At 43.2% G+C, this 23,727-nt stretch overlaps 2 protein-coding genes and 1 long non-coding RNA gene across 6 annotated transcripts; 1 reads left to right on the top strand and 2 right to left on the bottom strand.

Annotated features, from left to right (window-relative positions):
- The first annotated feature begins 1 nt into the window (after position 1).
- LOC122760923 lies at positions 2-2,827 on the top strand. The gene is made up of 2 exons (XR_006358501.1): positions 2-2,554; positions 2,686-2,827. It is a non-coding gene; the product is annotated as an uncharacterized LOC122760923 (long non-coding RNA).
- Positions 2,828-2,840: 13 nt separating this feature from the next.
- sltm (SAFB-like, transcription modulator) lies at positions 2,841-12,262 on the bottom strand. Of its 3 annotated transcripts, none has more exons than XM_044016123.1 (20): positions 12,097-12,262; positions 11,007-11,094; positions 10,869-10,924; positions 10,344-10,371; positions 8,492-9,212; positions 7,842-7,885; positions 7,628-7,752; positions 7,397-7,546; positions 7,198-7,310; positions 6,983-7,128; positions 6,798-6,889; positions 6,650-6,706; positions 6,430-6,575; positions 6,174-6,342; positions 5,964-6,088; positions 5,197-5,370; positions 4,805-5,119; positions 4,571-4,709; positions 3,640-3,800; positions 2,841-3,553 (listed from the first exon to the last, which is right to left on the bottom strand). In XM_044016123.1, exons 1-20 carry the CDS (start codon positions 12,229-12,231, stop codon positions 3,442-3,444), a joined length of 3,096 nt encoding a protein of 1,031 aa, XP_043872058.1. In that variant the 5' UTR covers positions 12,232-12,262; the 3' UTR covers positions 2,841-3,441. The 3 variants fall into 3 exon arrangements, with proteins under 3 accessions (XP_043872058.1, XP_043872057.1, XP_043872056.1); XM_044016122.1 differs by having other exon boundaries at positions 5,197-5,367; positions 6,174-6,348; XM_044016121.1 differs by having other exon boundaries at positions 6,174-6,348.
- A 3,229-nt stretch (positions 12,263-15,491) lies between these two features.
- LOC122760918 (E3 ubiquitin-protein ligase Arkadia-like) lies at positions 15,492-19,044 on the bottom strand. 2 transcript variants are annotated; one of them, XM_044016119.1, is made up of 5 exons: positions 18,942-19,044; positions 18,490-18,585; positions 18,168-18,254; positions 17,676-17,779; positions 16,161-16,934 (listed from the first exon to the last, which is right to left on the bottom strand). In XM_044016119.1, exons 1-5 carry the CDS (start codon positions 19,002-19,004, stop codon positions 16,817-16,819), a joined length of 468 nt encoding a protein of 155 aa, XP_043872054.1. In that variant the 5' UTR covers positions 19,005-19,044; the 3' UTR covers positions 16,161-16,816. The 2 variants fall into 2 exon arrangements, with proteins under 2 accessions (XP_043872055.1, XP_043872054.1); XM_044016120.1 differs by lacking the exon at positions 18,168-18,254 and having other exon boundaries at positions 15,492-16,934.
- Positions 19,045-23,727: the final 4,683 nt, after the last annotated feature.

Genomic DNA, 23,727 nt, shown 5'->3' on the forward strand with positions numbered 1-23,727 from the left:
TGTGTGTGCGTGTGTGTGTGTGCGCGTGTGCGCGTCGTACGTTCTGTGTGTGTCGCTTGTGTGTGAGGAAAAAGAACAGCTGATGGTTCTCATGGTTCTCATGGACTGAACCACACCGTGGATCCACTGGATGACAAACAAGGGAAGGAGACACCAGAGGAGAGACTGTTCCAAACCACTGGTGCCTGCTGTCCTCTGAGACACCTGAGGAAACAAGGAAACGAGGAAAGGACACTACAATAACACTTTCATCGTCGGCCAAACTTTGTTACGAGTCGCACACGTTTGTGATGTGATCTGAAATCATTTTAAAGCAGATATATAATCTAAAGGAAACATATGTTATGCTTTCATCTTTATTTCATTCTTCCAAAAAAAAGACAAATCAATCATTTCACTCATTTTTTCATTATTGCAGTTTATAAGCTTTTTTTTTTGTTGTTCTTATCAATAATCACTAAATATAAACAAACACAACTTCTTCATTTATGCGTCAAACGTAGCCCCCCACACACACACACACACACACACACAGGTTACTTCATACCAGTGTAGCTTCATCATCATCATCGTCACAGTTCATCCTGTTCAGATTTCAGTGGTGTTGGACTCTGTTACATAGATGTGTCTGCTCCTCCCTCTCCCTCTAACTCTGTCTGCTCCTCCCCCTCTGTGTCTGCTCCTCCCCCTCTCTCTCTCTCTCTCTCTCTCTCTCATTAGTGTTAAATTCAGACATTAGACGTTTGTCTGTTTGTGGGGGGAAAAGCACCCAGAACACTGAGTGTGTGCGTGTGTTTCAGTGTTTCAGTGCAGCATTCAAACACTCATGTACATAGGTCACGTGACACTCGGTCGAAGGGTTTGTGGCGTTGTCGTAACGACAAACTTTTCTATCTTTACATTCCAACTGGATGCCTTGACTCTGGCCTGGAGGACGATGACGCGGAGGCAGCGGGAGTCTGAGTGTGAGCTCTGCTCTGGTTCGACCCCGACAACAGCTTCATGTTTTTTTATGTATATAAATATATAAATCGAAATATGACGCCTTACAACACTTGAGCGTATTTTCTAAGACAAAAGGAAACAGGCGTATTACAACAACGAGACAATCCATGCATTTTCCACATAGACATCACAAATACTCTCAGGCCTTTTACTCAAATGGAATTCTTTGTAACGGCACAGTTCCTCGGCCTGCGGTCACTTCCTGTCAAGTGTCCATGTTGATGTACACTCACACAACTGCTGTTTGATGATTTCAGAGACAAACACAGCTGCTGCTGCTGCTGCAGCTGCTGCTGCTGCTGCTGCTGCTGCTGCTGCTTCTGTGTTCACGTGTTGATGAAAATAAATCCCCTCCTGCAGGGTGAAGGAACATGAACTGAACACTTCTCACTGACTCCTGAGCAGGTTTTTTGTTTTTCATGCTGCTTAAAAATCACCGTTTATCATCAGATGAGAGCGAGGAGGCAGCGTGATGGTTTTTGTGTTTTTCACCTCATTTCTGTTCTGGTTCATCAGTGAAAATGCGGATTTAACATTCCAGTGAAGTTGAAACAAAAAAAGAAAAGTCACTTCTGGCTGATTGTATGTTGGTTTCTGAGTAAAAAGAGCACGGATGTGATTGTTGTTTGAGACGGACGGAGCTCATTAAGATCTTGTGATGTGTTTGTTTCAGCCTCGATCAGAAGGACGTTGTGTTTCATGTCTTGTGCGTGACGGTGGGGTAAAAATGCTGTACAGTTGGTGGTCGTTGAACTTATATTCGTTGTATAATTGGTTTTGCACTGTTACATTTATATGCACTAACAGAAGAGAAACATACCTCATTTTATACAGAACATAAAGAGGGTATCTTTTAAAAACAATCAAAAGAACGGTCTGGAGCGAGCGAGAGAATAAAAAGAGAGAAAGGGCTGTTTCAATATTTTGGCTTAAAATGATAACGAGTACATTTGCTTCAGCACAACTGGCTGCACTTTGACCTCTGCAGGTTAGTGCTACAGAGAGGAGGTCATGAATGACCTGTGACATTTCAATTGGCAAGAAACTGTAGGTGAATCCCTGATTCAGGGAGCGACAGTATTTCTCTCCCATTCGGTTTATTCGTTCATTTAGCAGACAAACGTTTGGTTCCACCGTGCAGAGACATTTTCTTAAATGCAATATCAGACTCGTGTGGTGCATGTACAGTTGAGTGTGGACTGAAAACAAAAGGCTAAAAGGAGAGAATATTTTCCACCGTGCAGCTCGTTATGTTCAGAATTCACAGAAAAGTTTTACGGGAGATTGTTCAGTCGTGTTGATTTCAATGTTCATCGATTTGCTTAAATGACCAAATAATGTATGTAGCCTTTCACATTACAGTCACATATTGTACATGGTGATATATATATATATATATAAAAATAACTAAATGCCTTATAGACGAGGGACATTCAACCTGATTAGAGTTTACCAGGATAATAAAAATCTGAGATCAATCGCTGCTTTGTTCTGGGTTCAGTCTTTTATTTCTGTTCTAACTTCTTCTTCTGATGCAAGGACAATAAAAGTTTTTTGCTGCTTTGACAGGACGCGACGTCACATGTTGGCTTTTTTTAACACCAGGTCAGTTATTATTCACCTGCAGTACAAGAGACATTGTTATGATTTCAAAATATAGAAGATTCTGAATTGTTTTAGGTCTGAGAACTCAAATATTCCTTCATTACCATGAAACATGTCCTTCATGGTTCATGGTTCAGGAACACTGATGTAATGAACCTCATGTACCAACTGTGACTGGAATAAACACGATTGACACAAACAGATAAAGAGAAAACTACCACGAAAGTTGATGTGTTTCATTTTTCCTAAGTTTATTTCTGTTTTTCTCAGCCAAGAACAAAGTGTGTCAACTATGAAATGATAACAAAACACTTTAAAGTAAAAAGGAGAAAATAAATAAAAGTCAAAAGTACCTCTGTGAAAATGATGCCTGTCTGTGTGCGCTCACTTCAGAGAACAGAGTTTATGCTGCCGGTTAAGTTCTTCCTCATTGTTTCATAATGTTAAATAACATCACAATATCACACTTGTTTAAAAAAGAAAAAGTCACTGTAAGCTGCAGGTTTTACTGACTTTAAATGCTACTGTGATTGATTTGTTTCACTAAATTCATCTCTGATAAAAAACAAACAAAAAGACTCCTATGAACATACAAACGAGATACTTGATGAGCTCCATTTTACACTGAATTAAGATGAAGTACAAAGGAAAAGTGAGTGTGACACTGCTCTGAAAATACACACACACACACTCCGAGGAGAAGCAGGTAACAGGTAATCACACCAAAGCTTCACAGCTGTACAAGAGTTTCCTAAGCGTCAATAAAACGCGTGCACAGGTGAAACGCTCGTCTATACAAAATAAAACAGCTGACGCTCTAAAAACAAAGAGTTAGAACTGCCGCTGCGTTCCTTTAAAGGGCTTGAATCCACCCACGCTGCCACCGCTGGGAATGGGGTTGCTGGTGATCTGTACAATGCGGTTCATTCCTGACGAAGAGTGGCTGCAGAGACACAAAGTTCACAGCTAAGACGGCTGGGAACAAGACTCTGGTTTGACTGGTTTTCAGTTTGCTTTTATCTGCTGTACCTCGAGGGCGCCATCATGCCGCTGCGGTTATCTGCCATCCTGCGACTGTCCGAGAAGCTGCCGCCTCCGCCCTGTGAGCCCGAGCCGCCGTGCCACTCCTTCCTCAGGCCCTGATCGCGGTTATGACGCTCGACGACGACCTGGCGGCCGGAGGAGAACGGCTGCAGACACGGGACGACGAGGACAACTTTAGAGACAACTGTTTCACTTCAGCACGAATCACAGACACACACACACACTTTTATTACTTTGTAGTGTGACATCGCTCAAACAATAGTCAGCAACAGTAAGTATGAAAAAAACGGACCCATTTATTATTAACCAAAGGGTGAATAAACTTTAACCTTCATATTCTACAGTTGAATAAAAGAAATAAATTAGAAGACCCTGAAAAATACACTCAATAAATCCAATAAAAACTAAATCAAGTTCACTGCAGTTATTTTTACAGAGGGACAATATCGTCGACGGCTCATATTTCACCGACTGTGCCCAAAACAGAGCGAGGCTCGAGGCTCGATGAAGCTTTTAAACCCGACGTTACTCACCACCGACGGGCCGGACACCCAGCACGATACACTGGGCTCTTTTCTGTCACAGCCAGTGCCTTTTCTTTTTTACACACTCTGGAAATGTTCGAGCCGGCGTTGGTTGTCGTTTCTTCGCCTCGTGGTCTGGTGAAAATCCTCGTGCTGTTAGTTTGTGACGCTGCTTCAAATGCGTGATGAGGTCGATCAAATCAAACCACTGAACCACCGCGGGCGACTTCACGTCTCCTTGTTACTTTGTTAGCGGTCAGCAGAAGTGCTGGAGCGGAATGCGCGTTTGTATCTGAGACTTTAGATGCAGTCCGATATAATCCGATATAACCCGATATTGGACCGGGACACCCGGAGCTGTTGTGAGAATGTTTGGACTAAAGTCAGCTGACCTGATCGTTCATCACCATGGGTCTCCTTCCGTCTCGGTCACTGAAGCTGCTCCGTCCTCTGCTGGCTGAAGACGCTCCTCTCAGAGCAGGACCTGGACCGTCTCTGCCCGCCTGCTCAGCACGCATACGCATCGGTCCTCTGCTCCAGCAACACATTTAAAAAAAAACAACTTAAAACAGGAAACCAACGTCAATGCTTCTTGATGATGACGTCATAAAGTGTATTTTATTTACCGTATGTCTTCTTTGCTGGAGTTCATCCCTCCATCATTCTTCCATCCATGCCCGCCGTCCCTGGGCGAGCGAGTGTTGGACATGCCGGGCATCGTCGCTCGAGCTCCCATCGGGCGACTGTGCATCGGCACGGGTCGCCGCTCGTCTCGGTCCCTGCGGTCCGAGTCGCGGAGGTCGCTGCGCGGAGGAGGAAGCGTCTCGGCTCTGCGCACCGTTTCAAAGTTCTTGGGGTAACGCTCGAATCCAGAGCCGCTCTGTCTGTGAGGAGCAGGACGAGCTTTCTTTGCCTCGGGCTCGCCGTCAAATCTGTTACGTCTGAATAAAACAACATCGCATCAGTGAAGGTACAGTTAGGCCCAAACTCTGAAGTTATCTTAAATGTAACATAATACCTGTCGTATGTGTTTGGCTGCTCCACAGCAGCGTCTGGGAAACGCCCTCTCTCTTTAGGACTGAAGTTTGAGAAGCGGTTCTGCTGCCGGTTGTAGTTGGAGCCTTGGTTGACACGGACGTCAGACTCAGACTGCATCTTCTTGTTGCTATTCCAGAAGGAATCATCTCTTCTACTACAACATGAACACACACACACACACACACTCTGAATGAGCCTCACACCTGAACACAGAGCACGATGCAGCAGAAATGAAACAACAACAACAACAACAACAACAACAACAACTCAGAAACCAGAGGAATAAATGAACTATAATCCATATCCATGCAAAACTGATGTGACCAAAAACATTTGAAATTTCAGACACAAAAGTCGAGTGACGCTAACTGAAATAAAGTTACAGGCTCAGTCCACACAGACGATCACAGAGTAATCTGTGAACACTGTAACTGACACTTATTAACAACACAGCAAAGCTGACATCCATCATCATGTGTTCACATGTGAACAGAACAGGACCCGACCGTGGACGTTAAGATTCAGATTCTATGATTCTATGACTCTATGAAAGGCAGCGGTCATCACTGTATGATTTAAGTCAAACTTGACTCCTCAGTGGAATCCTGTGAGGAAAACACACCCATACACAAACAGCACACCTTCAAGCATTTAAAGAGCTAAAATATTCCTTTTATTCTAACCGCAGCCTCACAAGTGCAACATAATCCCAAGGATTGTGGACACCACCATGACACACGTGTTTACCTGTGATCCACGTCACGGCCTCTTTTCAGGTTGTTTCTCTTTTCCTGCTCAAAGCGCAGCTGCTCTTGTTGTCTGCGGAGCTCCTCGCGTTCACGCGCCATGCGCTCGGCCTCTTTACGCCGCTCCTGTTTCATGATTCCACAGACACACAGTTATAACACGCTGCAGTTATAGGTGTTTGACGTCATTGACTGGCTTGTGAAAGTGTACCTGCTCGATGCGTATCCTTTCCCGCTCCAGCCTCTCTCTCTCCAGACGCTCCCTCTCCAGCTTCTGTCTCTCCATCTCCAGTCTCTGGCGCTCTCTGAGGAGGTTCTCCCTTTCTTCGCGCTCTCGCATCACACGGACACGCTCGCGTCTTTCTTGTTCTGCGATTTCCCTGCGCCTTCAAACAACACATCTTGTATTAGGATATCAGATTGTTAATAAACGCACGTGTCAGTTTGAAGTCCAGACAAAGTGTTACCTGCGTAACTCGACCGCTCTGCGGACGCGCTCCAGACGAGCCATCCTCTCACGCATCCTCTGCTCCTTCATCTTCTCAAAGGGCAGGATGCCGCCCTCTTCACCTTTGTTCGTGAACGCTCGCTGTTTGTCTCTCATCATTTCCAGCTGGAAGAGATTAAATTCAAACCTCATCAGAACTGCTGCACGGTCAGAAGATGGAATAAAGAAGCATTAAATACCTCTTCAGGAGGGATCAAATATTTTGGCCGCCTTTGAAAATTCATGTTGGCCGGAGTCTGAAAAAGGTTTCACGAGAATCTGATTAAAGACCAGCTGATAAATTCAAATAGAAATAAAAAATCAATCCAATACAACGAGGCTTCTTACTTTATCAAAATACCTCCCCCTCCTGAAAGGTCTCATTTTGTTGAAGTTTGAATCTCCTTTGTTGTGATCGACCATCATCGGACTCTTTGTGCCTACAAACAAACAGAAAGAAAGAATTCAAATCAGTGAAAGAAAAAGAGCGTTGATGAACTCGCGAGGATTCTCTGGAATAAAAAGGAACCTACGGCCATGTTTCCTGTCATCTTTCTTTGAAGAATCTTGTCCCAGGTTGGATGAGCCAGCTTTGCCTTCCTGTTTCTTGGATAAATCTTTGTCCTTGTCTGAGAGTTTGTCGGATTTCTTGTCTTCTTTTTTGTGAGACGGTTGTGTTCTGTGCAGAGAACAAAAACGTCTCACACGCTGCTTTAAACTCAACAAATCATCTCTGACTGTCACTCACTTGTTGGCCCATTTCATCCCCGTGGAAGTTCGCTTATCGCTCGACTTGCTGGAACTCGCTTTGTCTTCCGTTTCCGTCTTTGACGGCTCTTTTTTGAAAGGATCATTTTTGGCCTGAAAAACATCAGCAGCAGTTAGATACAGAACAGACACAGTGTCCACATTAATAAAGAGGACAGCGTCATGTAATCCAAACTCACCCTCTCAACATAGATCTGCTGTCCGTGGAGCTCTGTGCAGTCGAGGTGTGAGATGCAGCGCGTCACCTCTGTACTGGAGGACATGGTCACCAGGCCGTAACACTTTGAACCTGGACTGCGAGCATTTGTCACCACCTTAGCGCTTAGAACCTGTTGACAACAAAGTTCATTTGAATGTTTTTCCACGACGTTGAATGTTCAGAGGCTGATTCCAACAAACGACGCCTTTACCTTCCCGTACTTTCCAAACAGATTCTTCAGATCAGCTGCTTTGGTGTTTGAAGACAAACCGCTCACCCATAGGTTGCGAGAAGAGCTGCTGCTGTTGCTGCTGCTGTTGCTGCTGCTGACAATCCCTAATGAAAGAGGGTTTTCCAAAACACACTTAGCAGCCTTATTAGGAACTGTTTTGGGGTTTTTAATTGACATTTGAACGATAGCTTACCCTTCTCATCTTTAGCTGGCTTCCCGTCCCTGTCTCGTGAAGAGCTATGAAGCAAATGTTGCAACAACAGATAAAAATAAGTGAAGGAATAGAACGCCACGGTCCGGTGTGATAGAAACTCATCTAGAGAAATCAAAACTGAGCATATTAAGTGTTTTCAGGGGGAAAAGTCCTGTGGGAACGGCGTGGATGTGAGCCAATGTCACAAAGGCTTCATTGCTTTTCCAGTGGTGAGATGGGTCAGGTTGTCAGCCAATTTGTTCCCTGGACCAATGAAATCTTCGGAGGTTTGTTCAACTTCAGTGAATCATTTGACCAAAAAGTAAAAAAAAAAACAAAAAAAAAACACCACCGCTGCCATCACCGGGACTAACGCTCTGTTACAATGCCTCGTGTGGAAACTGGAAATGCTTTAAATTGCTGGAACCATCAAAGTAACAAAATAAAAAATAAGGCGTTATCTCATCTCCTGGTTAATGTCGCAACTTAACCAACTTCAGAAAACCAATTCAAAGTAGTAAATGGCAGGGTTAGGTACATCAGTGAACATTTCCCTTATGGCAGAACAATCTTGAGGCTACCCACAATGATGCCTTCCTAGTGAGCTGGACTTGGTAGAAGTATCAAAGAACTGACATAGAAAGACAAACCTCTTTGCTTGACCTGACGCCCCAGTGGAGGAGGGGCCTTTCTTCCCAGAATCCTTTTCTTTGTCTCCCGTTTCAGCTTTCTTCAGGGAGTCTCTGCTGTCTTTCTTCGTGGGGTCACACCTGGATCCATCGTCTTTCTTACCATCTCTGTGGCCCTCGGAGTCTTGTGACTTCACGTCATCATCTGGGCCCATCTCAGCAGAGGCCTCCGTCTCGTCAGTGGCCTTCTCGGCATCTGGATCTGGAAGTTTCACATGTTTACCTGTTTCCAGGAGATCATCACCATCGACATCAAGGGTGATGGCATCTTCATTTTGGATTGAGACGGACAGGTGATCGTCCTCGACTTCTTTAAAGGAATCCGTAGCTTCGTCGTCCATCCCGGACAGTTCGGTCGCCACCTCTGGCTCTGGATCCTCATCAACATCTGGCTCGGCATCGTCCTCTGGCTCAGCCTCTGCCTCAACCTCTGGCTCTGGTTCAGGCTCTGTCTCGACCTCTGGTTCTGGCTCCAGTTCTGGTTCTGGTTCTGGTTCTGGTTCTGGTTCAGGCTCTGCCTCGACCTCTGGCTCTGGCTCAGCCTCGACCTCTGGCTCAGAATCAGCCTCAGCCGTCACAGCTTCACACGCTGGTTCAGCCTCAGCCTCGGGCTGAGCAAGGCTGTCCTCACACGGTGCAGGCTTAGAACTTTCACGAGTACCATCATCTGTATCAGTTACATCTGAGGGATTTAATAAAGGATAAACATGGCAGAAGACAACTTTTAACATTCAATTGACCTAAAAGTAGAATAGACAGCACATTTAGTGTTAATGGTCATCAAGGGCGTAGACACCACAGGAAGACACAAAACACACAATCTTCACTGAAAACGGGGGTGAGATTCAGCGCTCTTCATTTCTTGACACGTCGAGTCACTTTTCCAAGTGTCCTAAAATGAATGTGTGGCAGTTTTCCAGATGGAATCTTGAAGCAAAGTTCAACATGATCAGTTCATTCTTGTGACCCAGCGGTTCGTCATCTCCATCATCATCATCATCATCATCTGGACTTCAGAGAATCTTCAACATCTCGCAATAATTCTTCAAAATCAATGTCCTTTTAGGTCTTAAACAGCACAGTAACCTGCAGTAATGTCCTGTTGGTTCGTACGGGGTTTCTTTGTGGCAGATAGAATGCAGGGGCTGCAGTCGGTCAGCAGGTGTATGTTTTTGACAGTGTCTGTGATGAGTGAAGTCTCTTTAACTTTCAGCCGCCTCCTGGCACAAGGCCTCAGAATCTTTACCATGTCTGTTTTTTGGAGTCTATGGTCCTTGAACTACTCAAATCCCAGCCTCACTCACGGGTCATCTCTCCTTGTACAATCTGTAATAAGGTCCAATCCCTGTGTCAAAGGCTGTTCTATATTCAGACGTACACGGTGCACTCATCACCGGTCTGTCCACATATGAGCTCAATCAAAATGTGAAGAACAATGTTTCTTGAGTTACGCACGTTGGTGAATCTTCCAGTTTATTGGACGTGTCAGCTTGTTGGTGAACATTTACTCTTCTTTTCCTTGACACATGTAGGAAGTTGAATGCCAGCGGTTATGGAAATCCACTGGAGCAAAGAGAACTTTGAAATGTTTTGCATAATCAAAGGAAATTAGATACCTAAATAAAGGCAACCCACATTCACTTATTCATGCATTCACGTACGGAAACAAACGTACAAAAAGGAAAAATGTGTCCAAGCGTGTCCTTATTGCTCCTTTCAACATATTTTGAAAGCAGCATAAAATACAACATAATCATCTCATTAAGAGTTGGCTGTAAAAAGAAGGACTGGGCATGTGTGTCCGCATACATACCCTTTTCTGACTCGTACTCTTCAGTATCCTAGAGAAAAGAAAAAACAAACTCAAGTGAGCCTACAGATATTTAGCTGCAGTAGAAACATTACATTTGTAGTATTACAAACACTTCTGCTTCATGACTACATGATGAAATCCTACACCTGCATGGTGTGGTTTTAAATGTGCCGACAAAATCAAGCTGTAATCTACCACATGTTTACATACCTCAATTTCCTAATGTTACATTGACCTATAAAAAATGTCTACATAACAAGCGTGAGAAAGTTGTAAACAGTGTTTTCCAGTGCAGAAAGCATACGAATATCATCTGCTTCAGGTCATATACTTGACCAGACAGACATCGACTACCCTTGTTAGAATGGATAGGTTTTCTGTGGATCAACAGCGGTTAAAACAGTTCACTACCAACTGTTGAACGGCTACTATACAAAACTGGCCCTAAATCTGCACTTTGTTATTGTATTGAGGCGTTTTGGTCAGACTGGGTAGTAAATATGAAGAGAATCCTGTTGCAGTGACCTTGGAAGGCACATCCTCTTCCACTGATGTTTCCGCATCTGAATCCATTTTTCGTCCTAAAATAAATAAGGAGACAATTGATCATCATAAAATCCGGACCTGCATCACCATCCAAGTGTGAATCAAAGGCAAATTTACCTTTAGCTTTTCCAACTTTCCGGGGTAATGCATCACTTGAAAGTTGTGCTTGAAAATTGTCTGGGTCACCACCTTCATCCTCAACAGCCTTAAAACATAAAACATCAAATTTATTTAACATACAAAAGTATTTCTGCACTTTCAACAACTGAACTCAGTTCATTTTCCTGAGCCGTGCGCGTGTACTTACTGGGAAAAGCTCAGGAAATAAGAGAAATAATTTGCATGTAATTAAAGGCCTTTCAAGTCTAATGCCATCAAACCATTTTAACAACAGTCATTATTACAAAACCACTTCCTTTGTAGTCGGTCATTCGGACTAAAACTGCAACTAATAATTATTTTCATAATCAATTAATCCGTCAATTATTTTCTCGATGAATCAACTACTTGTTTGATCAACGTTTTTCAACATTTTACGGACCAGTGTTTCCCAAACCTGGATATTCTTAAATGTCTTATTTTGTCCACAATCCAAAATTATTCATTATTAACGATTTCTTAGTTAAATGGAGCAAAGAAATCAGAAAATATTCACATTTAAGAAGCTGAAAAATTGACTAGCAAAATAGTTGATGATTAACTTAGTCATCGATTAATCGTTGCAGCCCTCATTCGGACTGTAGCAAACCAGACGTCTATGTGGACAAGGGCACAATTACCTATTCACACACAATAATTTGCATGTAATTAAAGGCCTTTCATTACATGCAGTCAGGAGTACGAAACCATAGAGCTGCAACGATTATGTGGTTAATGATCAATCACTAAATTAATTGTCAATCATTATTATGATTGATTTATTGGTTTGAAGCTTTTCTAATGCTTAAAGCAAGATTTCCAATTGTTTCGGCTTCTTAAATGTGAATATTTTCTTCATTTCTTTGCTCCATAAAACAAAGAAATCATTACAAGTGAATCTTTTTGGCTTGTGGACAAAAACAAGACATTTGTGAACATCATCACGCATTCTGTGTGTGTGTGTGTGTGTGTTCCGTTGAGCGTAAGCTAACCGGAAACCTGTCACAAACGTAGCTAACGCTAGCAGCTCTGCTGAAAATGCACAAAATGGCGTCGTTTCTTTAAATACCTGTTTGAGCCTCGCGAGCAGAACGCTCTTCACACCGACGGTGTCCAAGTTCCTGCGCTTGAGTTCAGATTTAAGGTCAACAACTCTTAATTCTGATAATTTCTTCAGCTCCGTGGAAATGGCACCCGACGCCATTTTACCTAAAGCTCACGATCCCACGGCGCGCGTGCGCAAACTTGAATTGAAAGTCCTTTCTTCTTCGTTATGTCTATTTTGGCTTCCGTTGAGGCCACGCGCCGCCTCGTGCTGTGGAGGAATAACAAGTGGGTAAAAAAAGATGCTCTTCTTCTAATAATGACTTCCGGTCACAGTTATAATGATGCTGCTGCTGCTGCCCTCTACAGTCACAGTTATAATGCTGCTGCTGCTGCTGCTGCTCTCTACAGTCACAGTTATAATGCTGCTGCTGCTGCTGCTGCTGCTGTACAGGTTATAATGCTGCTGCTGCTCTCTACAGTCACAGTTATAATGCTGCTGCTGCTCTCTACAGTCACAGTTATAATGCTGCTGCTGCTGCTGGTGCCGCTGCTGCTGTACAGTCACAGTTATAATGCTGCTGCTGCTGCTCTCTACAGTCACAGTTATAATGCTGCTGCTGCTGCTGCTGCCTCTACAGTCACAGTTATAATGCTGCTGCTGCTACAGTCACAGTTATAATGCTGCTGCTGCTCTCACAGTCACAGTTATAATGCTGCTGCTGCTGCCCTCTCAGTCACACAGTCACAGTTATAATGCTGCTGCTGCTGCTCTCTACAGTCACAGTTATAATGCTGCTGCTGCTGCTGCTACAGTCACAGTTATAATGCTGCTGCTACAGTCACAGTTATAATATTGCTGCTGCTGCAGTGGCTGCTGCTGCTCTACAGTCACAGTTATAATGCTGCTGCTGCTCTCTACAGTCCTGCTGCTGCTGCTCTACAGTCACTAATCACTGCTGCTGCTGCTCTCACAGTCACAGTTATAATGCTGCTGCTGCTGCTGCTGCTCAGTCATCACAGTTATAATGCTGCTGCTGCTGCTCTGCAGTTATAATGCTGCTGCTGCCCTGCTACAGTCACAGTTATAATGCTGCTGCTGCTGCTGCTCTCTACAGTCACAGTTATAATGCTGCTGCTGCTGCCCTCTACAGTCACAGTTATAATGCTGCTGCTGCTGCCCTCTACAGTCACAGTTATAATGCTGCTGCTGCTGCTCTACAGTCACAGTTATAATGCTGCTGCTGCTGCTGCTGCTGCTGCTCTCTACAGTCACAGTTATAATGCTGGTGCTGCTGCCCTCTACAGTCAGTTATAATGCTGCTGCTGCTGCTGCTGCTGCTGCCCTCTACAGTCACAGTTATATGCTGCTGCTGCTCTACAGTCACAGTTATAATGCTGCTGCTGCTGCTCTCTACAGTCACAGTTATAATGCTGCTGCTGCTCTACAGTCACAGTTATAATGCTGCTGCTGCCTCTACTCTTGCTGCTCTACAGTTATAATGCTGCTGCTCTCTACAGGTTATAATGCTGCTGCTGCTACAGTCACAGTTATAATGCTGCTGCTGCTGCTTTCACAGTCACAGTTATAATGCTGCTGCTGCTGCTGCTCTACAGTCACAGTTATAATGCTGCTGCTGCTGCCTCTACAGTCACAGTTATAATGCTGCTGCTGCTGCTGCTGCTGCTACAGTCACAGTTATAATGCTGCTGCTGGCTCTACAGTTATAATGCTGCTGCTGCTGCTGCTCTACAGTCACAGTTATGCTGCTGCCCCTACAGTCACAGTTATAATGCTGCTGCTGCTGCTCTACAGTCACAGTTATAATGCTGCTGCTGCTTCTACAGTCACAGTTATAATGCTGCTGCTGCCCTCTACAGTCACAGTTATAATGCTGCTGCTGCTGCTTTACAGTCACAGTTATAATGCTGCTGCTGCTGCTGCCCTCTACAGTCACAGTTATAATGCTGCTGCTGCCTCTACAGTCACAGTTATAATGCTGCTGCTGCTGCTTTCTACAGTCACAGTTATAATGCTGCTGCTGCTCTCTACAGTCACAGTTATAATGCTGCTGCTGCCCTCTACAGTCACAGTTGTTCCACACAACTGTTGATTTTTCCCCATCACAAAGTCTCACAACATTGTGTCCCTTTATCTTGTTACACACAGAGACCAGAAAATAACCACAGCTGTGGACAATACACAACATGGATAACACAATATAAACATTAATCAACACACCTTGAGTACTACTGCTGCTAAAACTGCATCATTTGTCACTTTGACTCTTTTGTTTGTTTCTACTTGCTGTTGTTTATTCTGTACATACAAGAGTACTCAATATAGTTTCTTAAAACATTATTATAGTTATTATTATTGTTATTATAGTCCTTTACATCCGTGCATGTTTACAGTATTAGCCTCAGAGTCAGGGCTACATTTCACTGTGGGTTACATGAGTGAAACCATGCATGTGACAAATAGAACTCTTAAATCTTAAATCTTGTTCTATGAGGAAACGCCACGGTGTACAGAGAGTGGTGACGTCAACATATTCATCATTTCTTTGGCCAGTTTATCAGACATTTAATTCAACTCCTTTAATGATCCTGAGAGTCCAGGGACCCACATGAATATTATATTACAGCCCATAATACTTCAGCAGTCAGCAGATTTGACTTCCTCCTGCAGGATCTCCAGCAGCTCTGAGGAAAAAACAGACATTGTAATGTACATGTGTTTATTTATTGTCTGTCTTATTTCATTTGTTACTTTGTCTATATTTGCACAATAAATGCAATAAAATAAATAAATAAATTGCACTGCACTTGAATTTCTGTCTTAAATATTCTTTTATTTTAAAGTTATATATCTGATTTAAATCATTGTTTCTCAGAACCAAAGTTAATTTATAAATATTATAAACATGTCAGCTATCTCCCTGCCACCATCATGTGGATAAAGCAATAGATAATCACATTTTAAAATCAGTCAATGGAACTAGTGTAATACTCAACATACTAACAAGAATTCTACTAGAGCTGCAACTAATGCAAATTACTGTCGTAATCGATTATTTTCACGAGACAATCGAGTAATCGTTAAAATACGTTGATCAGTGTTTGTCAAACCTGGAAATGATGATGTTCTTAAAATGTCTTGTTTTTGTCCACAAAACAAAATGATTCATTTTGAATGATTTCTTTGTTTTATGGAGAAAGAAAGAAAGAAAGAAAATATTCACATTTAAGAAGCTGAAACATCAGAAATCTTGTTTTAATCATGTAAAAACCTTCAAAGCTCTAAATTCTATGTAACCCAACTGATTTTGAACTTTTATTCAGAGAGCCTATTTTAGTGCATGTTGGAGCAAGTGTCTGGGATGTTTGAACTGTACGACACCAATGAAAGGAACCAGATTAGATTTATTCCAAGTTTATTATTCTTTAAAACTAATATAAATCCCACAGAATATGATCCTCGTGCCTTAATGTTAATGAATGCATGGATACCTGCTTTAAGTACTGCATTTCAACACTCGTTCCTCTGCTCTCACTTTCACGGCCTCAGCACATATTCACGACTTTTCTCTCTTGTGCAAGTCTATGCGAGTGGGTTCGTCAACAGCATTAGTGTTTTACTTTCCACAGCAGCAAAATGGACGCCGCTGCCCCGAACTACAGAGACAGACAAAAGGGGCAGGTGTTTAAAAATGGTTTGAAGTGAGAGAACAAACAGTAAATCCCACAGTGAGCTGTGTGTTCCCTCTGAACACCACTGCCAGGATCAAATGAACTCAGTGACCCCAGGTTGCAGGCTCATGCGAAAACTTTGTACACACACACTCACTCACTCACTCTCACACACACACACACGCAGACCTGAGATCATCTTACAGAAAGCTAAGTGTAACAGGCCTGTCTGCAGGGAAAGCCCAACAACATGACGATTCACAGCAGATCCCAGAAATCATTCAGTTTAGAAAGAACAGTCAAGAGAAGGAGGCGACATTCTGTTTGTGGTGGTGTTTTAGTCAAATAAAGGAGCGGGAGGTGTCGTTGGAGCAAAGCATGTGCATATTCTGGGAGGAAGGTGAACAGAGGAGTTTATTTCCACTCTAGAAATACTGGGTGTGCACTAATACAGCAGCTGATCTGTTAACATATTTCCCTAGTTAGGAATGTCTTGATTTACTTAAAAACATCGTTCACTAACAATCCACATCTTCTAAACATAAACTAATCAATACAATGGTTGGTAAAAATGAATCCTGCAATGTTATTTGTTTTGTTTTTTTAAAAAAAACTGAAGGTTGACATTCTATTCTAGTAAAGCAAGGCATTGAGTTTACAGAAATGCATCTTTACTAGAGCAGTTATTCTCACCTGCAGACGGTTAGGCTGTGTTCAGCCCACGTTATATGTGCAAAGAAATGCATCGCAAGGAAACATGCAGAGAAACAAGAAACAAAAATGACACTTGAGGAAACGATCAAAGCTACATAAAAGCTTTATAAATACAATAAAATCTTAAACCCTTAATGGAGAATTGTAGCTGTTGTAGTAATATGTGATAGCTGGCACTCTAGGCTCAATGCTTTGTTTTTTTTCTTCTTCATTTTCTCATCATGGAGCTGCACAGGTAATTCATGCCATCTTTGGTTGACTGCAGTACTGAAGAGAAAATTCTTATGATCTCAAAATAAACTTTCAACCAAAAGGGTTGTTAGAAAATAAAAACAGCATCAACTCTCAGCAGACAGCTGCGCCTCAATGTCCACTCTGCAGATGGGGCACTTCTTATTGGTGAGGAGCCACTGATCCACACACAGCTGATGGAAGAGGTGCATACATGGTAGACGTCTGCAGAGAACACACACACACACACACATGCGCGCGTGTTTTATAGACTGTGTGTAACAGTTAACAGCTCATCAGAATAACACATTTATTATTATTATTATCATTATTATAGTTACTTATTATAACTTCCCACACTTTGATGGCGGTTGATGACATTTGCTGAGGATGTAGTTTACTGACCATGGAGGAGATGATAAGATGCTGCTAATGTTAATGTTGATTCTTCAATAACAAGATATAACTTAACCTTGTGAGAGACGGGATTCTAATCTCATTGTTGACCACATGATTCTACTGTGTGACTGTGTGTTGCTTTAATGTCATAAAGATAAACACTAAAAACTAAAAATGCTCTAAATACTCACGACTTAAACTTCTTGATAAACCATTTAAGACCAAAGAAACAAACAGAACCATTTCATACATTTCTACACCTTCACTTATGAAAATAAGTCTCGACTGTGAACAATTCAGTGAAATCCTCAAATGTGACACTAATCATCTCATGTGCTGCCAACAGGGGGCAGAGCGTCCTCCTAAAAAACCTGAGTCTGTGCCAAAATTCAATTCCTTGAGGACGTTCATTTTACGGCACTCTGGGGTTTTTTCTGCTAAATTAATTTACCCACGGGTTAAAGAAAAAATAAAGATATCTCCAGGGAGAGACGGAAGAGAAGAACTGCAGCTGCCACCTGACCCTGAAAACTGTGAGCACCAACTCCCAGGAGGGGAACCATTTACCTGACATCCTCGCCCTCTTCTAGTATGGACAGACAGATGGTGCATTTCTCTTCCGTGTCTTCGTCGGCTCCCTCGTCTTCCTCTTGTTTATCATGCAGCTTTCTCTGTCGGTGAGAAACGTTTGGACTCGTGACTTCGGGAACACGACGTCAGTCAGTCAAGCAATCTCTAAAAACTCTGCGTAAACAACTGCTGAACTAACACTGTGTCACTATTAGATTTAGATTAAACGTGTAAAAACTATTGTGTAGCTTATGAAGAGAAAATTACACTGAGTACAAACATTACATACTTCCTTAGGGGACAGAGAGAATGGTCATTTTGTCCTGAAAACAAAAAAACCTTCAATCTTCTCTAAATCTAAACTACTGCTGCTAAACTACTACTTTAAATCATTAGCCGAATTCCCTGGCCCCCAAAGACTAACACTAACATCTACTGTACATGTGAGCAGAGACATGTTTCCAAATTGATTTGTTCATTATTTCTCACCGATTCTGGGGTTGCGTGCATATTTTTCCCAATAGACGCCCAAGCTTCAGGGGTTAACTGTTGGTCAATGTCTCTCTCCAACACCTTCTGTATTGGGTGGCAGGGTGTTAGATTGCTTGTTTAGATACATTTGGAAACCTCTAAGGAAAACTTTTCCCCAACAAGGTCTTCACAGCTGCAATCTCCAGTAACAGACACTATAGTTTAAAATGAGCACAAAAGACCAATGCACACTCTGTCCCAGAATAAACTGCAACAGTCATGCACAGTCAACCCTACAACAGTGCAAACAGTAGCAACACACGCGCTCACAGGTGCTCACCTTCTTGTACTTGTGTGGGTAAGTGCACCTCTCTATGGTTCCCTGAGAGGCTCCTCGGTTCACAGTCCCCAGTCTTTCCTCTAAATGCAGCAGGTCCTGGTGGAAGAGGTTTAAAAACAACGCTGTGACACCGACATCAGGGCTTTCCATCTGTGCACGTACATTTGTCTTCATGTACAACGAGTGCCAACTGGATCGTTTAAATGTGATCATAATCAAGATGTAGTTTACATGTAATTCTTACTGCTTTACTTTACTGATAATCCCAGTCTGTAATAGGTATTACTCTTTTGAGGCACATGGAGAAAAAGGTGAATGGAGCTATAATTGTAGTTGAGAATCACATGTGTTTTAAAAGTCCAGTTTTAGTCGGACTAGCACAATAACCTCAGACGTCATGTTAACGCGCTGAGAGAAGTTTAAAACAATCAGAAACAAAACGTAGTCCTCACCTCATAGGTTCTTCCAAAGCCAGTCATTCTAGATGAGATGTACCGAATGTGCGGGTAGGTCATATCAGATATGCCAGTGTGCTGCGAACAAGAAGAAGAAGAAGAAGAAGAAAGCAACACATTCAATCATGAGAAAATGCATTTATTACATAAATATACAGCACGACAACACGTCTGAGAGGCCTGGTTTCATTTAAGGGGCTCTAACCTTCTGTCAGTGCTCAGAGTAATGTTGTCGATTAGTATTTGTGTACTTATATATAATATACGTACATACATAGAGTTGTGTTTTTAAGTACAGTCTGTGCGGGAAACAATAAAGATTCTGTTCAAGATGAGAAAATGTTGCACTGACTTATTTTCACTGACAAACGTTGGCAAAAAACAAATCCGAAAGAATGACTTCAACAGTCAAGTGAGGTTTTTTAAACCACTTGCTCTGCCGCACCAAAGTCCATAGAGAAAATCAGTGATTTTAGCTCGCGGCGACACAGGAGCTGCTGATCTGCTGAACTGCTGCCTCGTGTGCTCACTTTGAGCCACTGAGGTAAATCTGGACAAAGAATTTCAAACACCGAAGTCACTAAATGACACATTTGAACTTAAGTGATCAAAAACTCCTGTGTGCTGTGGTGTTAAAATCACTGGTTTTCGCTATGGGGTTTGGTGTGGGAGAGTGAGTGGTTTAAGTTTCCTGTTAGTCTGTGAAATGAACGTGTGAACATATAGCTTAAAGGAGGCATCTGTTTGAGGATTGAAAATATTTAGTATTTACGTGTGTGTGTGTGTGTGTGTGTATATCAGATTAATCTCAAATCTGAATTAGGTGAAATAAAAGTGTCACTATTGTAACATCATAAATTAAATCAAATGCATATGAGGAGCTGTAAAGGCTAAAATGTGTTTTTAAAGTAAATTTTTTCTAAATCAAATTTTTGTTGACGAAAACGACTCGTTAATAGTATGATTTAGTGTTTTTTGTTCATAACGGTAAAATGACGCGAGGCTCACAATTATACAAAAGACAATACAATAGAAAATAAAAACTTAAAAAATACATAAATAAGTCCAAATTCCTTCATCTTGGATATAATGGCATAAATATTTATGATACATTCTAAACTTAAGTTTAATTCAAAATAACAAAACTTCCCACATCAAATGAAACAGTTTGTTTTTTTTAGAAGATGCTGCTGCACCATATGTCCACACGGTGGCAGTGTTGACTAAAGCATGACTGAATCAGGCGTTAAAAGCACCCTCAGTCAGAGGTACAGCACTGTCCGTGAACACACCACAGGGAGGGCGACACCTGGTGGCACCTTACCTGTAATTAAAGTCACTTTGTAAAGCACTCACTCTCCCACACCAAAGTCCATAGAGAAAATCAGTTATTTTAACATTACAGCATACAGGAGTTGTTGATCCACTGCTGCCTCTGTCACTAAGTTCACATGTGTTATTTTATAAATTCGGGTGTTTCAAATCCTTCATTCGGGTTTATTTCGGTAACAAAGTGACCACACGAGGCAGTAGACCAGCTGCTCCTGTGTCCCCGCGAGCTAAAATCACTGATTTTCTCAATGGACTTTGGTGTGGGAGAGTGAGGTGCGTAGATTTTGTTCAGTGAGGCTGTTAACTGGATTTATCCGTGCGACTTTCAAGTTTCGATGCGAATGGAACTGCTAACGGGTTTTGGGCTCGCCACCACCCCCATGCTACTTCAGTCGTACACATAATACTGTTTAATTTTGTATGTTCCCAAGCTGTTTGTGTGCGCAAAAAATACCACGTAGAACGTTGGTATTTATAGGTATTGCTAACAAGGTTAGCCCGGGATATGTTTGCGTCCATGAGTTGGAAATGTGACTTCCAACTACAACTGGAACGCAGAATAAGTGTGCGAAAAACGCGCATTAGCAGGCTACAGCCCACGAACCCCGCCCACTCTTGTCAGCTCTTTCGTCGTCAAAGCTCCACCCCCAAAACACTGTTAGCAACGTTTTTGTTTTTTGTGCTTTTTTTAACTTCAGAAGCTCTCAGCTCTGAGTTACGATGTAAATGGAATGTGGTATGTCTTTCCGACTTGGAAACCCGACTTCCAACCACAAATTGAACGCGCCAGAAGCTGCATGAATGATTATGGAATGCAACATAACGGCCGCTAACTCGCTGTTAGCGGTTGACTAACTGCGCTGCATGCATCAAGGTTTTATTAAACCAATCATTTATTAGACGTCGTGTGTTTTTGCTGCCACTTTTCAGTGGAAGCTCATTAGGACGCGATGTGGGCTCGTTACGCAGCGACGTGCTGGGACCCGGCCGCAGCGGCAGAGGTGGAGGTGCGGGCAGAGTTGAGTGGGCGGAGCCTGCGAGCAGGAGACGCAGCGGTGGGTGGCGGCGGGAGCGAGTCAGACCTCACTCAGCGATGGAAAACATTGAGTCACAAAGTCATAAACGTGTGTAAAATCATTACAGACACGAGAGTCCACGTCCAAAGCAAACAAGCAGAGAAATGATGATTCTGATGGTTAATTAAATTCTAATATACGGCCACTTCTTCCCCCCCCCCGCCCCCTTCGTTTATTCGCGAGCTGCTCTTTAAAGAGCACTCCTGACAGGAAACTGGTTACAGAGTCAGAAATCAGTCGCACACAAAGACGCTCAGTGTGAACGCCGCGCATTTACTGTGGGAATTAAAGGACACGCTGAAGTGTTCTCAGGTTAGAGCCTCCCAGCGGAGCTCGCTCGCTGTGAGACGCCTGTTAAATGGACCAGGCTGAGCTTCCTGTTTGAAAGTAGTGGGGATGAAAAGCTTTTAATGAGGTGCAGGTCTGCTAACGACCGTAACACGGTGAAACCGCACCAACACCGCCCTGACGTGGGTGAAAAAGACAAGCGAGACAGAAATAATCACGTCCCGGTGTGAGCAAATAAAGACATCATCGCTCTCCATGTCTTTGTGAGGACTGTAGGACATCTGTATGATCTGTCTGTGGACACCGGACAGTTTTCTTCTTTGGTGTTTTACAGCAGTTGACATCTGTGTGTCCACACAATTCCACAAAATTCCACATGTAGATCCACGTTTAAATGACCCAGGTTTATTCCAAGAGTCAAACTGTAAACTTTAAGCGTCATATTCTGGAATCAGTGAACAGCTGGTGAGTTGTTTTGGGATCAGAGTGAGACCTCCTGTCAGTGTGTCGCTCCTCTTTAGCCCTGACTGCAGCTCTGAGGCTTGACGCTGACCACAGTCTGGTCTCGGTCTCTGCCAGGTTTACTGCTCTGTGGTCAGACGAGGCCGGGAGCTTCTGTGGCTCCTCGCTCTTCCAAGAATCTCCACGGTCAACGAGTGGCGAAGCCTCAAGCCACGAAACTCACAGGGTTTTGAAGGAGCGTCGGCGTGGGAGCAGCTGCAGGTGGAGGACGGCGAGTGGAGACAATGACCTGTCCTGAACACAGGGACAAGTGGTGGAGGCCGATCTGAGGTCTGAGCCTCTGCTGAAACCATCTGAGGTAAACAAGGGAATGAGTTTTCAGACACTCATTTAAATCCACGTAGACTGAGCAGAACTCGACAAACTGAATATTTAGGACCCTTATACTGCCCCCTAGCCTTGAACTTATAGATGGTACCCAAGACTTCGCAAGACCTGGTTCTAAGGGTGGGACTCCGGGTCGGTGAACCTGATCTTGCAAAGCTGGTTTTCCGCTAAGAGACAGTAGGGGGCAGTGGAGACGGCCCCCCAACCATCGTAATGACTCTAAAGTTGTTAAATTGGGGTAAAATCCTGCATAGTTCTGCTTTAAAGTTAGTTTGCGTTGGAGTCTGGACCTGATATAAAGGGATCACTACGTTGAGGGTTTGATTCCTGGTTCTGCTAGTCTACATATCGATGTGTCCTTGAGCAGCCTTCAGTTGTCTTCGATACCGGTCTTCTACGCTAGCTCTTGTACGTCAATAATCCACCTCTGCTGTGTCTCAGGACCTTTGTTTTCCTTTTTCTTGTCCCGAGTGTTTCGTCATTCTGGTGAGCAAACATCTATCAGCAGCTGGCGAAGAACAAAACAAGTCGGCCGACATATTACGTGGCGTATAAGCTGTCGCTATAGAGGTCTTTGGATTTAAAAAACAGGCTTCCTGCCAAAATGGCGTCGTTTCGGTTCCGAGTGTTGCATAATGGGAGTTGTGTGACGTCAGCTAGCAGAGTTGTTCTTTTCCAGAGTAACACGCTGTTCCGTGACTTCAGGTTGACAGAACCAATCCCAGTGAAAGTCGGTGAATCATCGAGGAGAAGTGAACCGGGCCTTGACGAACACTTCAGTGTCTCATCGCGAATCACGTTGACTTTGATTAAACGCAACGTCTCAGAGCGCTGCCTGTTAGCGTCAGGATGAACTGACGACTCCTCCTCCCCCTCCCCCTCCTCCCCCGTCCTGATCCAGGTCCAGGCGGCTTTCATCCGCGATGAAACACGCTGTCAGACGCTCGGCGACGTGGAGGAGGACTTTGAACTTTCCGTCTGTCGCATCAGTTAGGACTGTCCTCGGGACAGAGACAGCGACGACATTTGACACGAGACAGAGAAAAAAAAAACCCAACAACTCTGTGTTCACGGCGCCAGGAAAACCAGGAGAGTCAGGATGTGACTGCAGATTAAAGGTGCAGTGTGCAACATTGAGGAGGTTTTATTGGCAGAAATTGTTTGAATGTCGACATAAAAACAAGAACTAATAACTGGATTTTTGAAGTAAATTAACTACAAAAACACCACGGCTTCCC

The sequence above is a fragment of the Solea senegalensis genome, unplaced genomic scaffold (assembly GCF_019176455.1).
Source record: "Solea senegalensis isolate Sse05_10M unplaced genomic scaffold, IFAPA_SoseM_1 scf7180000014183, whole genome shotgun sequence".
NCBI lineage: Eukaryota > Metazoa > Chordata > Actinopteri > Pleuronectiformes > Soleidae > Solea > Solea senegalensis.